Genomic DNA, 17,112 nt, shown 5'->3' on the forward strand with positions numbered 1-17,112 from the left:
TCTTCAAAGAACATAGAATTCTAGCAAGGTAACTGCAACTTGCAAGATTCACACGTTTGCTGAAAAATTTTAAAAAAATATATATTTTAATTTAGTTAGTAAATCATACTACATGTTTTAAGTCAGCATTTACATATGTCTAGCCTATAAGAACTGGTACATAATGCCATGAAAAAAACATTAAATCATGCCTCGCAAGGCTCCATCTATACGTGCGTAACTAGGCCTAATACCGCAGAGTCACAACCACCACTACACACACGCACACCCAACACAACACACATACAGTACATACCCTGCAGTGTTGCAGATAGAGCCTAGGCCTAAGCCCTACATGTATTTCGGGATCGATATTAAAATAAACTTCATTTTTCGGAAGACTGCTTAGTACTAAAACCTATTAACTAAAATTTTTTTAGTATTGTTATTAAAGAACTGAAGCTTACTTGAAAGAAAAAGTAATTTTTATGCACCGATTCTGTTCTAAATCTTCGCGGCGAAAACTTCGGGCCCCATCCATTCCCATGTGATTTCTAATTTCGTTACTATTTGTTGAAATTTATTTACTGAACGGACATCCATCTCATTGAATGAGGTCGGCCGGCACTGGATGCAAAAGATCGTAACATGGAGGATAAACAAGGCGGTTCTACCACGGATCTAGGCCTGCCTTGCCCTGAGTTGTTATTTTGATAAACAACTTAAATAACAACTCCCTGGCCTTGTTTATGACATTTTATGGCTGAGCGAGCGCCATAGTATATTGGCTTAAGATAAGAAATTTTGTTTCATTGCTCTATGACATCGTGGAAATTATCACATTTTTCGTGAAATTTTCGGGATATTTAAAAAAATCGGGAGATATTAATAAAAATCGGGAGGGCGGGAGACGGCCTAAAAAATCGGGAGAAACCCGCAATTCTCGGGAGAATTGGGATCTCTGTTGTTGTTTTCTTCAATTTCTCTTAATCCACAAAATTTGTTGTATTCTCTTAAAACTCTTTGTTTCTTTTTGTAGTTTAATCCTTTCAGTTCTTGTTTTGGTGGCATTTAGGTTCTGAAGATAATTATTATTATTTTTTAAGCCTCTTAAACCACCAAACACCACCTCATCAGTTAAATTATTGTTAAAAATAACATTACTTAGGCCTAAAAGAAATTCAATCTACCACAACAAAACTCATACAGGCCAATTTATCCACTTCAGAAGCCTCACACCATGGAAGTACAAAACATCTTGGATTAGAAGTCTATTTTCTAGAGCCAACAAACTATGTTCTACTAATCTTATCAAGAAAGAAATTGATAATATCAATCGTTTTATGTCCTGGAATGGCTACCCTAAACGTGTCATCACGTAAGTTTTCTATAAGTTGCAGAAGGTCTATGTTCGGACTACCAAGGATAACAACCCAGAACTAACTAAAATTTGGATCAGATTACCGTTCTGTTGTATTAATGGGGAAAAAATCTGAAACGCACAATCTCTGATCTCTGACAATGACTGATAATGTTCACTTCATTACTATTTGGCATAATAAGAAACTTTCTTATTTCACATTTACTAAATGACTCCACACCTAAAGATTCCCAAAGTAATGTAGTTTATATAAATTTGGAATGCCCAGGATGTAATGAAAAGTATATTGGTAAAACAGAAGGATGTCTCCTCACAAGAATTAATGAAGATTGCTCAGGAAAAGATAGCGTTACACATGAACATTCATCTAACTGTGGTGGTTTTAAACACATAATGGGTGTCTCAAAACTTCCTAGTAATATTTATGAGTCTGAATCATGTCTACCATCATTGATTCTTGTAATAATAATAAAAACACACTACTGCTACTTAAAGAAGCCTATACTATATATGTGAACAAGCCAACCTTAAATAGTGGCTTAAAAGCATCTATTATTAGTTAAATTTGTTCTCTAGTTAGGATTGATTCTATTTCCTTTACTTAGATCTGTTTCTTACACTGATAACTTGCCCTAATCTACATTTGTAAATGTTTATTCTCAATATACTTTCACACCACGATACCACTTCACTCTGATTGGATAATTGACTCATTTAAATAACTGCATATTAATTAGGATCTCTATTAACTGATACTGTATATAGTTTGTATCTTTGTATATTATTCCTGATGATGCAAAAAAAAAAGCGAAACGGCATTGTCAATTTTTGGAGTACATTCATACTATTTGTACTTCAAATCAGTGAACATCCTAATGGGTTCTAGGCTTTAGTGTTTCATTACAAAGGCATTAGCCTCTTTCCAGGACAGTGCATAGTGCACAATTTTCACTGGAAACTGAGGGGTGTGTTGTTTTTATGTGTTTTGGTCAAGAGTTTTTGTGTTGCCTTGGTATTTGTGAGTGATCAAAGCCATTTAAATCAGATAAGCATGTAGAGGCGTGCAACGTGTAAAAAGTCAATGCCAGAGATAAAAGCTTTGATGTTACGAAATGAGTGTCCACTGGTTGAATTGTATTGGTTTCTATTTGGACACTAAACAGAAATGTGGAAATATCAACCCACCCACTACACACACCATGTTCAATTGACTTGTTTAATTTACAAGACAAACAACTTCATAGTTGCTATTATTATTATTAATTTGTTTTTGTATATCAAACAATGACTATTTTGCTAGTTGTTGATGATTCCCAGTGTTGCGGGCTGCTCTATACCAGTAATTAGGGCTGATTAGTTGGTTGTAAATATTAGAGAGTTTTTCATACATTATACTATAACTGGCTTTGTTAAGCATGGATCTATTTAGGTGAAAACATCTATTAATACTTAATAGGCTGCTTAATATCAATTTTCCCTTTTGATGTTTGTCTATATGACTCCTGATGTTCAATCTATAAGCTAAGGCAGGTTCCAGGATACATAGTCTGTCCATATTTTATGTCAAAAGGGTTAGGCATCATCAAATTTTTGGAAAGGTGTACAGTACTTTATATTTTTTTAATCCATTTTTCATTCATTTTAACCAAAACAAAAAAACACTATCATACTAGAAAATGTTATTTAGGCCACTTAAACTGCTTTTTCCTTAGCATGCATTAAGTAATTGAAAGTCACCACATCAACACATAATTGTCTATGTGAAATGAGATGAGTATATATTTCTGCATAATGACTTGCATATTTTACAGAGGGAAACTATAGGGAAGGGAAGGAGAACAACCCTTAACTTGCACAATCCTTATCCTGAATTTTGTATGGCTGTCATCTGTGACTACCTGACAGCACATCATCTTAAAAACTGAAACTTGCAAGCAAAATATGTATTTATCATATAGTTTCAATCTTCTACAAACTTTCATTTGAGCATGTTTTTAAGGACTGTCCTCCAAAGAAAACACTTCCTAGCGAAAAAGTTCGCAAATAAGCAAATTACATTTGCAAAATGTTTCTTGTAATACTACACAAACTGAATATATTAAAGCAAAACAAAAATGAATAAAATTAAATTGTATGTCTTTGCAGACAACTATCTTATAGGTGACAATTTAAATTCCATACCTCAGGGATAACTGTAAGCTGCAGACGTTACTTGACTATGAAATGTATCTATTTTTGGTACATTTTCTTATCAAATGCTAATGGAAATACCTAAATTGTCATTCAGTGTTGTAGAGGAATCCTAGATTTAGAAAGTCAAAATGTATACCAGCTTAGTAGGCATATGCTTCCTACAAAAAATATAGAAACATTAAAATTAATTTTTAATTTCTTCTTCATGTTTGCTCAACAAAATGATAAATTTGTGATGCTAAAAATAAGGTTATCAAACTTCTTAAAATTACATAAAATTTCAATTAGAATTGTATTTCCAGGACTCCTTAGAAAACTTGCCAACATGTTAAAAACCCAGATCAGTTACTGTACCACTAGTTCAAATGGAATTGGTTAACAAGTGTCGAGGTTTAAATTTTTTTAGACTAATGTGTGCAAAATAAAAACAATATAACAACAATAATAATAATAATAATAATAATAATAACAATAATAATAATAATAATAATAATAATAATATATCACAAAATAGAGTGCATTTATTAAAAAAAAAAAAACTTATTTGTTAATAGAGAAACTACTACTGCATACTGCATACTATTATTTGTCACAGCAAGCTGACTTTTTAAATTGAAGGTGTTATTAAACTGAAATTGAAATTTTAAGTGGAAGAGTGTGCTTTAGTTTACGGTATTATATTCTCTAATTGCAGGAACAATACAATAATCATTAATAATTTCATGCTTGCATGGGAATGCAGATTCAAGATTACCCACCCACCATTCATTCAAACTCTTTGAAAATTGAAATAAAATATGGGAAAAAAAAGTAAATTGCAATGGAATTAAGTTTAAGATGCCAATTCTGGCTATCTTGAGGTGCCATATAGACATAACATTCCACAGCTCCTTTAGTTTGAAGCTTCCCTACCTGCCACCCCCCCCCCTCCTCTATTTAGAATTCCTGGATCTGTCACTGAATAATCATCTCATGGTGGCTCAATTTAGTAGGTTTATTATTTTTTTAATAATTGAAATTTTGTCAAATTAAGACACTAACTTTTCACAATCTATTGTCATTCCAAACATCTACAGGTGCTAATTAGTAAAAATTAAAATTCATGACATCAGCCCCTGCTGCTCCTCCGAACATGGTGGGCCAGATGTAGGTGTAAATTCTCAAGCCAGAAAGATCTCCCAATTTGGCCACTAGTAGGCTGTAAAACTACAGTTCTTTAAAAACACCTATTCACTGTGAGGCACATAACTTTCATGACAAACTGTGAATATATGACTACCGTAACATATAAGCCAGTGCAAATCCAATCCAATATGCAAATCAACTTATAAATTTGTGTCACAATCAATAGTATCTATTGAAATTATTGGAGATTTCTAGGTAGGGGTTTGAATAGTGAATTTGATTGCAGATGGTTTTGTGCATGTTTCAACAACAAATTGTATGGTTATTTTACCTATGACATATTTCTAATATTACAGTAAATAAATAATAATATTTAATAACAATCGCAAGCATAAAAATAATAGTATTTATGGCTCGCACGCCACTGTGGAAGGAGCTGTCCGAAAGCTCTGGTTCTATTTCTGGCTGTTTCCTTACATTTACATTATAGCTGTTACTTATCAAATTTGTATCTCAACCGAGATCCAGCCATTGTTCCCCACAGCATTGTTGTTTTCAATATTTTCCCTTTTAATCTATATAATAATAATAATAATAATAACAATAATAATAATAATAATAATAATAATAATAATAACAATAATAATAATAAACAAATGTTGACATTATACGTATTTCAAAATAACTCCAATTCTTTAACAACATACACTCATTATATTTTATATTTTCTTATTTGCATTTTGTTATGAAAATATGAAAACAAAAGTTAATAGGAACACTACACATGAAAATAATGTGCTACAAATTGAAAGAGAATGAAACACACAGAATTTTAATGAAATTGATTAAACCGGCAAATCAGAGGTTTAAAATGTAAAAAAAAAATATTTTTATAATAATTGTTAAAAACCAGTGCATTCCTTCGAAGTGTGGGATATAAGACCTGTAATTCGTCTAGCCTAGCAAACAAGAAAAAAAACATTGTTACATTCGCAAACATTTTGGATAGGTATGTTCTGATGCTATGACATAAATTTTGAGATGCTGCAAACACGCCAGAAAGATACTATAACATTCTATTTGGCGAACTTCGTCAGCAACGCTCCTTCACTTGATCTTATGGTTATGTAAGTCATACACCAAAGTTAAATCAGGTCATTGTATTGAAAAACGAAGAAGACTTAGATGACACAGAATTGCTATCAGAGCACCTTTCTAAAAGTGCTAATTGCACAATTAAGCAAATTGTACCATTAAAGCTCCTTTCACACCCATGATCTGGTAATGACTGCGACAACAATGCCAGTATGCCACCGACATGCACCATTTCACACCAACCAATTGCGGTAATGATGCAGTAATATAACACCTTTCTGTATGAATAGATCATGCCATTTATCGTCATCAGAATTTCAAAAAATTGCACTAAACACAATACCGTAAAACCTCGAATTGAAGCCCAATGGGCTTAATCTCGAAATTAAGCCCATCTCGAATTGTAGCTCCCCACCCCCCCACTTTTTTTTTAGTTTGCAAAAGTAGCCTCGAGAAGAAGCCCATCTTGAAAAGAAGCCCATGGGCTTTTTTCCAAGATAGCGTAGTCTTCTTTTTGATGATGATGACAGCACAAACACTGTATATGAATTTTAGAAAACAAAATAAATTAAAAACAAGCTTGGTTTATACAGTAGTTTAGGTGATTTAATGCCATTTAAATACACTTCATGATATAAATTGATGTTACAGTGGCCTTATTTATTATTTTATAGTACAAATTCACAAAATTTAAAGCATTCATTCTGAAAAGAAGCCCCCTCTTTACTTTGCAGATGTAGCCTCAAAAAGAAGCCCATCTCGAAAAGAAGCACATCTTGAAAAGAAGCCCATCAAGCCCCGGTTTGTTTACCCACAGTAAGTCATGTGACTCCCATAATGAATTCCGTCAATTACATTTATGAACAACATCTGACACCTCCCAGGTTATGCCAGACAATCATCAAGAGAAATATCGCAGGGGGAAAAAAGCAGATTTCTTTCATTCACACATCAGAATGGATCATACATTGCAGAAATAGTAGTATAACAGGAAGGTCTGTAATGGAAATATGGATGGTGATATCAAAAAGTATAGAACTGCAAGAGGTCTGACTGCCCTGATGTTGTATGCAAACAATGCAATGTTTAAAAAAAGCACTGCCACAAGATAGGGCGCGCTTTATTAGAATTCAAATAAAGTTCGCTGGAAACTCGTCTTTTAAGGACATGCCGCTTCATGGCAGTACTTTTTGAAATAGAATTACGTTCCAACGAAACCACGAGAGTTGAACTTCTTTCAGAACTACACTCATTGATGATAATCACTGGCACTGACATTCAGAAGAAAATTTATAATGCAGTAGGGAAAACTTGTAGAAACTTTAGCTGGCAAAAAAATATACAGATGGTATTAAAGTAAATAGTAAGCAGCTTTTTTCCTTAGGTGTGGGGTCATTTATGAGAACAATTTTAAGGCTAATATTATTGTTGGCTTTAAGTCTCTCGAAAGATAAGAGGGTGACAACACAGAAGACGGTTCCCCAATTCATTCAAAAATTATGTTATTTATACAGGAGTTCCCATCTTTCTGCACTCCCTCCTGAAAATATCTGGACCCACCCCAGTACCTAACAGCAGAGTATTCAGTATGTTAAGGTACTGTAAGTGGAACGTACCACTTAAGTGAGTGTGGCTGATACAAACAGGTGTATACTTAAAAAATAATAATGGAATAAAATATATTATAAAATGACCATGTCAATCGCTAAAATAAGTCAATATGTGACGAATATTACGAACGTCTATAGACTACAACCACCACAACATTTTAATTTAATCATGTATTGTATAATCTATTTTATACCATATTCTTTACCAATATGCATAGGCCTAGCATCTTACCTGCTTTAACATTGATAAACAAAATTATTATTAATTGGCTCATGTTCTTAATTTAAAAAGTAATTTGACTTTTGTTTGTCTTTCCAAATATTACAGTTAAAGACAAAGCAGTATTTAATATTATGCTTTAGAATATTCTGTTATGGCAATACTTGCAGCATTTGGCCGAATGGGCTTCACAGGATGATTATTTTCTGGGCGGATCCATAGGGGGCAATGGTCGTTGACATCCGATCCTCCCACCATCCCTAACATGTTAGAGCAGGGGAAGATTTAGTGGGGGGCAGCCAGCCCCACCCCCTCCCCCTTTGGAAAGTCAAAAAAAAAAGAAAGAAAAAGAAAAAAAATTGATCGCCCAAAACGCCTCAGAGGTTATTTTCAGGCATCTAGAAAACAAAAAAAGGGTGTCTTTTTGGGGTTTTTTTCATGTCCACAACATATCAACATTTTTTTTTTCCTTCAGAGCTTGACTTCAAACTTATTTCATTCATTTCTTTCAAAACTTTCATCTTGCAAATAATCTGGACACATTACCTCACAGCCTCGCGAAAGGCTGCTGAAGCCGGCCTTTTCGCTAGTATATATAAATAGGCTACAAGCCATTAATTTTTAAGAGCTTAAGTAGTTAGTTAGGATATAGACAAGGCATATTGGATTGGTGCCAAATTCTGCAAAGTAAAACTATTATATACAAAAATAATTCAACAAATGAAAATTGAATAAAACCTACTAAAAAAATCAATAAAAGCTTTTAATGTGTGCATAAAACGCCCGAATATGCACGTTTAAATTCCAATGAACGTGAATAAGTAAACTCTATAAATGTTGATTACTTGCGAGTGCGAGTTAGAGTCTTCATTGTATTTTAAGCAATTTATATCACACTAAAAGTTGTCGGGCCTCTCTGATCGTGAAAATAAGGTTCTTAATACAAATTCCTGATAGCATAGATGATAGTACAATTGAAAGGTTGTAGATAATTAGTATCTAAATTCAAACAGAGGCCTACAGTAAATGTTAACTTTCTGTAGTTTGAATCATATTGAATCAGATCCGATTGGTATGCTGGGCCCCTAGTAGTCCATTCAACCCCAACCGGCTCAGTCAGAATCTTGTTTTGCTTGATAAATGATGACAATGATGATGATTGAAGTGACTGTGCTATGATGACAAAAACCATATCAGAAGATAATGATGATTATGATATTTAGGATGATGATTAAATTTACAAAAATTCATGACAATGGCAAGCAGTCGTTTACTTGAGGCAGAATTTCAAGGCCAGTTATTTAATGGTATACATGCATGAGCAGACTCACAACCAGCCATCTTTATTAAAATTCATAACCTTTATTTACGAATGAATTCACAATATCACATCATTTTAAATTACTTTGGTAGAGATTAAAGTGAGAAAAAGATTCGCAATAAATCAAATCAACAGTCCAGCTTCTTTTAATCATTTCAATTAGTTTTTAAGGATGGACATTTTTTGCAAATAATCAGTGTCTACTGGGGAAATATGAATTTCGTGATTAAAAACTAGAGGGAAAAATCTATAATTTCTCTAATATCCTGTCCTTTGAGAAATCTTTAGAACAGAAACTGCAATAAAAGCAGGAGTCTGGAAACATATTAAGACTAGTCGATGGATATTGATGCGTTTCCATAGCATGCCATTAATGTGGAAATTTGGTCAATATTGATGGTGAATGGATGGTGATACAATTTCAAGGGGGAATTTGAATGAAGTTACGTCTCATCAAATGAACTGGGGAGATATTTTTGCATAAGAATAATATTCTTATTCATCAGATATATTGGAAATAATTTAATATATATTATATAAATTAAATAAATTAGAATAGCATTATTAATAAATTAAATAATATTATGAATTTTACAGTGCATATATCAATGCAGATCGAATATAATGAAGATGATGGAGTATATTATAATTCATATCTTATTTTTCTCCAATAAAGAAAATGATTATGAATTATGATTTTATTACAAAAAACTATATGAATATTTAAGTGATAGCAATAATGGTGAGGATTATAAGTAAAGCTATTAGATATTGCAGTAGGGATTTATACCATATCTTTCACCTCCATGCTTTCATTTACCAAGGGTATGCAAGGCGCTGGCATTGTTTGATATCACCCCTGGTCATTGGATCCATAATTTAGCAAACCAACAGAGTAAAAAGTCCTCTATTGCTTGTGGAGTATCCCTAGTCGTGCTTGCGATTTAATGCAACCCCGTCACCCTACCAGGTACCCATTTATACTACTGGGTGGCAAGACAAACATGGGTAAAGTGCCTTATCAAAATACAAGCGAAATTTACAGCGAAGGTTTGAACCTCCGACCTCAATGTTGAGAGACCAAAAGAAGCTGCTCTGCTTGGTTAAGCTTTTAATTACAATTAAATCTTCTAGCTCAAAAAATATTCAATCATTCATTTCATCCTGTTTTAGAACTGGTTTTGGATAACAAGAAAAACATACAAGTTTAAACAGGTGGATGGTTTTGATCACTCAGTACTTGAATATGAAATTAATGTCAACTGATCTATTAACAAGCAGAAATTATTGCAGCTGTCTGCAGATATGGTGCGGTGCCATGCTGGAAGGAAAATTATAATCAAATTATGACAATATAATAGCACAAGATAATGCCATGTCAATACACTTTAATTGTGTATATTTACGCTGAGCATATACCACAGTAGTGCTATAACCTCAAGGGTTAGGTAGTAGTAGGCAAGATGAGAACTTAAGCAGATGATTGATATACACAATTACTATATAATCCGCTCAATTTAATTCATGCTGAATACAGCGTAAACAAATTAGTAATCAAGATCATAATTATACTATTTAGGAGATAAATTATGGTCATTAAGCATGAGTATGAGATAATCATAAGCATGTTTAAGTGATAATTGTGCTGTTCTCAAAACAATGATCGTCAGACAGGTGATTACTAACAGTATATGTGGTTATTTCCATGGTGATGACAATTAAGAGAATATTGATATATTGTACTACTTGTGTAGACAATCTTTACAAACACCATCCAATCAGATGAACTGATACTAATAGAATCATTTATATGGAGTAAATTTTATGTATCATATAATTTATAGGTACATTTTATATATCGTGTTATCTTTACTGATCTTGATAAAATACATCATTAAATGCAAGTTGTATGTGTGACCTTCAGTGCACCTAAATAAGTGCACCATTATCATTCATGCATGGTTTAAAGCCTCCATGTTTATCATATTTATGTTTTGTCAAACATGTTAAATATATTCAGCAGAAAGTGCAGACATCTTGTTATACTGCATAACTACAAAAAAGTGTGATCAGGTTTCACAAAGTGAATTAGCTCAGCTGACAAATGCTAAATATTAAGGCTTTATATTACCATCATACAATTAACATAGTTATAAATTCATGAGTATATTAATAGAGAATACAAAAGAATTGTAGTAAAACAGATCAAAGTGTGTGTGTGTGTGTGTGTGTGTGTGTGCGGGTGTGTGTGTGTGGGTGTGTGTGAAATGTGAGCATGATATAATTTGCACTGATATTATGAATAAGTCATTACAATATAATTTGCTTAAATGCACTTTTCTTGGAGCAATTTTGAACTATAAGAAAGATGACTTACATCAGTTCACAAATTTGGTCTCAACTTGATCAGTTGCATATCTAGGAGTATTGACATGATGAAGTACTGTAGGGGGACTGGTAGGGGTAGAATATTAAGTGAGAGGGGGTGGCTGTATCTGGCAAATTAAGGTGAAATAAAGTGATTTTCAAATATTTGAGCGTAAATTTAGAACAGATTTTAGTGTAGGGGTGTCTGGGGATGCAATTATTTGTTTGTTTTGCATGGAGGTGGGGGGGGGGGATATGCACTTCCCTATGGATATGCCACTGACTAATTATTTTCTTTTGAGTACTGTATATTACTACACAGCTCAAGCCAGGTATCTCTCCTTTAATAATTTAACTACTACTACAACAAAATATATATTGGCTGATAATAGGTTCATCAAAACATTAAGTGAAGAATCAAATCTAAAGAGTGCAAAGTTATGTGGTTAGTGATAGAATATGATGGCACATGAGATCAGCATCACCAGTTCAGTTTCATTATAGCTTTACTTGTTACATATTATTTATACCTCCATCCGACCAAAATCGCCCACCACAATGGGATAACACTAAACAACCAATGCTTTGCCGAAAATTAATTATCCAGCTGGTTTGTCAAAATCAATACAATCTGTTAAATTACTGGTGGGGCCCAGCTTACAGGAGGGTTGGTCCGTCGGAAAAAATTTGGTCCGGAGCCAAAATCGGTCTGCCAGACCGATTTTGACTTTAAAATTACCTGTTAAATGTAGTCCTCGGTTCGGCTTCTATTTAGCTTATAACCTTTATTCTTTTAGTGTTGTTCATATTTGTTTTAAATCAACTGATAGATAAATATCTCATCCCTTATTATTTTTTTATTTGTTATGTGTGCAATTGAGTATACAGCACAAAAATTACTATGTTATTTTCGCGCTTCGCGTCCAGTAAACTCTTTGGTGTAAAAGTTAGAAAAGAGGTTAAACAATAAGAATGTAAATCGTGTTGGTCCGCTTTAGTCTATTTTCTACTTTGTTTTGTTTTGGTCGTGTGCTTGCTTAACGGCGCAACGAATTACTGACCCCTTTATTTTCATGTAATAGAACAACTATTGTACGATCTAAATACACCACACAATAATATGGAATATTTAAAACTAATAAATAAGTCATGTGTTTCATTTTAGGTCCAAATTTTAGGCCCAAATTTTAGGCCCAAACCTAGGCTAAGCACGGCCGCCAAAAATGATGCATGCTGTGTGTCGCCTACAGTAGCTAGCCCTAGGAAATGCATTATCAGGTGTGTTTGATAAAACACGTCAACAAAAGCTTAATACGAATCATTCTGTCACTGCAAAAGTGTGGAAGAAGCATAAATTACTTCCCTTCACTCCTCGAGAGAAAGAATCATACCCTACGGGCAACAGACGTGTTACAAGCGGCCAAGCCAATGGACTAATTTTATCCAAGGGTGGGGGCTAAAATCCACCCGGTGGACCCGATTTCGGCAGCCAACGGTAGTCCAGCAGACCGACTTTGGAGGCCAAAATCTGTCCACCGGACCTTTTGCGGCCCGAACCAATTTTGGCATGACAGGCCCACTCACTAAAATTGTTGGGTAGGCCTATGACATTGATCAGCAGTTTCGTTTTGGTCAAGCGCAGATTGTAGCTATTAGTATTTCAGTTAGATTACTGTATATTAGGCCAATAACTAGATAATTCCTACAACAATATGCTACATGGCTAACTTAAAAACTATGGTTTTAAACACGGTAGTATAGTTACTAGTACTGTATTGCTTAATGTCAAATTTTAGACAAAAATCATGACATTTTTACCCTCGGGCAATATTGATTTGGTACACAATTCAACAAATGTTGTTTAGTCTTGTTTTTCCCATGCAAAGGAGGAGCACTGTATTATTGATTTCACAACAATATTGACGGCCACCAAATCAGTCAATAATATGACACATAGGGAAATCTGATATAATCTTGGATGTATTTAACAACACACCAAAAGAGGTATAGGCCTTTACTGTGGGCTTGTCTTGGTGAAACATATACCTAAAAGAATTGTACAAATGAGTGCTCAATCAGTGTGTAACTCTCAAACAAAGAAACAAATTGGAAGTGTAGAATCATGTTGCTCTATATTTAGATTGTGTCCTAGTTATGGTAAAACACATGCAGTTTTATGTTACTAAACAAATAACGGGAAAGAAAGATACTGTGGGTTAATACTCCATTAGATCAAAATCATACACAAATCTAATGTTTAAAATAAAAGGCAATTAAAAATAAATGTGTAATTTCTAATTGCTTGTTAAAATATCAAATGTACAATTTTAATTTACTACTTTTTAAATTAATTCCATTTCATTCATATATTTATTTTACCAATGTACATACAATAAGTAAAATACTGTACAACCAAATTTGGTCAGGGGTAGCTAAACCAAAACTTTACTATAACTCATTGAGAGTCAGCTGCCTAGTACAGTATGTAATGTTTTGAATTCTATGTACATAATTTATTGTTAAATGTATAGTTGCAACTACTTAGGTTGGTGTAGTGGTTTACTTATTTGGCAGACAAGGTTTCATCCATCCATTTAAAATAGATTAATGTTTTTGGATTGAATTTTTCTATTTTTTTTCCCTCTAGCACATTCAGCATTTCTTTGAAATGGATGTGAGGGCTAATAAAGATAGTACAATGCTTGTATATTTTTTTAGAGATAAACCATTTAGAATAGCTGTGTATTTTAAATTTTATGTATTTTTATATAAAGCATGTTAATACTTTTTCAAAATATCTTATTCCTACTTAACCTAAACATTTAGGATAAGCTTAGGTTGCAATTGAAAATAAAAAATGAATTTGCAGATGTATCAATAATAAAGTTGCTATATTCTTTTAGATTCTTTAATTGGCTGGTAATCAATACAGGATTTTATTGGAATCTATAACATACTTTGATCTTTTTAAATAAGCCATATGTATGATGTTTTGATTGAATATTTGAAGTTAAATGACAGATACTCTCTGTCATACAGTTAAAAAAAAAACACTCAAAAATTATATAAAAGAAAAAAAGCAGAGACATACATGAAACTAACTACATCAATTCAAATTTATTCATATGTACCCTATTATTCATTTTACCTCAAAATTATACACAAAACCACATTTTATTAGACCTGAAAAATGAGCACTCGAACAAAAAATTGAAACATTAAATCAACTTGCTATACCAATACAATATATCGTCGCTCACATCACGAACTAACACAATTAAATTCAATTGTGTTAGTTCATGAAATAAAAAAAGCGCGTCAAAATACGCGCTGTTGTCGTTGAGGACTTTTTGTGTGGTAAAGAATACAAAATTACTTGACTACCAATACGCGCTCGTTTTGACGCGCTACTGTGATTTCACGAACTAACACAATCTACTTTGATTGTGTTAGTTCGTGAGCGACGATATGCTAAATACAACTATACATTAAAAAGGAAAAACAAATTCTACCTTCAATTTTTAACTGCATTCTGTTTTATCTAACTTTGATTAAAGCACTATACATGTACTTGGAAAGCATCAACAGAAGGGATTAAAATATTAAATAATAAAAATGCACTTATTTGCAGTCAGTCAAACTGTAGTCACAATGCGAGTCATTTAATAACTAATATTGAATATAAATTTGCATATTAATGTCAACTGCCAGAATAAACATTCTCTTTTTTAGCCAAGTTTGGTTTTCATTATGTGTTTGTGGTGTGCATTATTGTTTAGTTTGTGTTCAGGTTGATCTGTTGATGCACTGCATGTTCTTTTTGTATGGCTTACAATATGGTGGAAGCACCATCAGTTGCACACTGCTTTTTATATTTACATTAAATCTGAATAAAAAAATGTTGCATTAGAATAGAAACATGTGTTTTTTGAGGGTTTTTTTGGTTGTAAATGGCTCTGTGCATAAATGTCAGTTGTCATTTACTTTTTACCAACCCTGGATTGTCGTCTGTTGATATGCAGTAAGACAGCCTATTAGCAATGGACATTTCCGGAATCATATCAAACTAATTTAGGCATGGATGTCACATGTTTTATTCAAATAAAATTTGATAGTCTGCCTCAAAGAACCTTATCGAAAATAGGGCCAGGGCTTAGCAGAAGGGTGCAGCCATAACACCAGCACTGGTTCAAACGGCACGTTTGCCCATAGTTCTGGTAGTAGAACAAGTGTTCCCGGATACTATAAACCATAAGCCCAGTGTACAAAATGGCTTGTGTACAATATAAAGAACCCAGTACATCATTCGAGATGAGTGGGGGGGGGGGGGGATACCGCGGTATACCGATATAGACAGCCCTTGTGGTGGATGACAGAGTTGTTGGTACACACATAAATAATGTACAAAATTTCAACTGCCAAAAGGATCCAGAGTTAAAACCTTTTGCATACACTATACAGCACACATACTGTCTGACTACAAAAGCTTATCACAAATCAGGGGTCAGAGCTGTTTCATTCTATTAAATTTGCATTAAATATGACAAGCATGGTTTTTGAGGATAATGCGTTTGCAGATGCTCTATGCTGTGGTATTTAAATTCAACCTCCACCAAGATACAAATTCTATGACGCAATGGCTAAGATGTTGACAAAACCTATTGTATGTGCGCTAATAAAAAAGAAAACACTCACTTCTACAGCTTCAACTTTGTTATTAAGCATATTTTCAATTTTTTCAGCAATGTCTAAAACCATCTTTGTTCCATTGATCTTCTTAACAGTAAGAGAAGCACTGTCATTTTCAAAAGCCTGCAAGAACAAAGCAAATTTTTAATCCTCAAACTTTCCTTTAATATAAAACTCTAGTACATGATAGCAGAGTAAACCACAGGTGGCTGAACCGGCAAATGGGTGAGCTGGTGGGTAGAATGACTGAGCTGGAGGATAATTGAGCTGGGTGAGTGAGTTAGGGGGTGTGGGATTTAGTTGGGTAATTCGGTGGGTGAGTTGGTGGGTGATTGACCATGATGGAGTGCATCGTTAGGTGGGTGAGTGAGCCAGTGGGTGGGTTTGATAGATGAATGATTTAATTAATTACTGAATGAAGATTATTTGATATCATAGCATATGGACCACATAACAAAAAAACAAGAATGATGTTGATATCTGTAATAACCCTCTAAAATCCATAACACAATATAATGAATTGATGTATAAATCAATCATGAATAATCAAATAAATGAATAAACAAATATATGAATAATCAAACAAAACTCAATGACTGAATAAAAAAAGAAAATTTATGAGAATATTTGTAAAAGAACTGGAGTTGTGTTGTCTCGAATAGACTATTTACTATGAAGAAAATGGTTAAATTGTGGGTTCAAATAAAACACTAAACAAATTATTTGACCTGTTCTACACAGATTGCCAGCTATTAAAGCTGTTACATTGCAAACTACAGTCTGTGGTGCAATGTATTATTTAAAATTTCACAAGTATCAATTTCCTCAAGAAGAAATTGCAACATCAATAAAGGCTTATATGCAGTCGTCAATATTCATAACTTCATGAATATTCATAACTTCATGAATAGTAGAATTTTCATATTCTATGTGCATTCCTTACTTTTTTTCAAATAGGGAATTAATATAGTTGTGTATAGTATCATACACTAGAGGATGAATGCACATTAATGAATGTAAAAAATTACTAGAGTTGAAATGGTATGTAGTACCATGAATAAAGATTTGATTGCTTTTGAAGAAAGAGCCTTTGCTATTCTGATAGAGATTTGTTAAATAAGCAAGAAGTTTT

At 33.3% G+C, this 17,112-nt stretch overlaps 1 protein-coding gene across 4 annotated transcripts in view; it reads right to left on the reverse strand.

Moving 5' to 3' along the window:
• LOC117101146 (voltage-dependent calcium channel subunit alpha-2/delta-3-like) overlaps positions 1-17,112 on the reverse strand; it is a 108,473-nt gene that overhangs the window by 70,601 nt on the left and 20,760 nt on the right. For all 4 annotated transcript variants that reach the window (XM_033241026.1, XM_033241027.1, XM_033241024.1 and 1 more), the window contains exon 3: positions 15,987-16,103. In XM_033241026.1, the coding sequence (XP_033096917.1) occupies positions 15,987-16,103 (117 nt within the window). The remainder of the gene's footprint in view (positions 1-15,986; positions 16,104-17,112) is intronic.

Source organism: Anneissia japonica, unplaced genomic scaffold, assembly GCF_011630105.1.
Source record: "Anneissia japonica isolate Jap-2015-1 unplaced genomic scaffold, ASM1163010v1 scaffold921_len549748_cov171, whole genome shotgun sequence".
In the NCBI taxonomy this organism is placed as follows: domain Eukaryota; kingdom Metazoa; phylum Echinodermata; class Crinoidea; order Comatulida; family Comatulidae; genus Anneissia; species Anneissia japonica.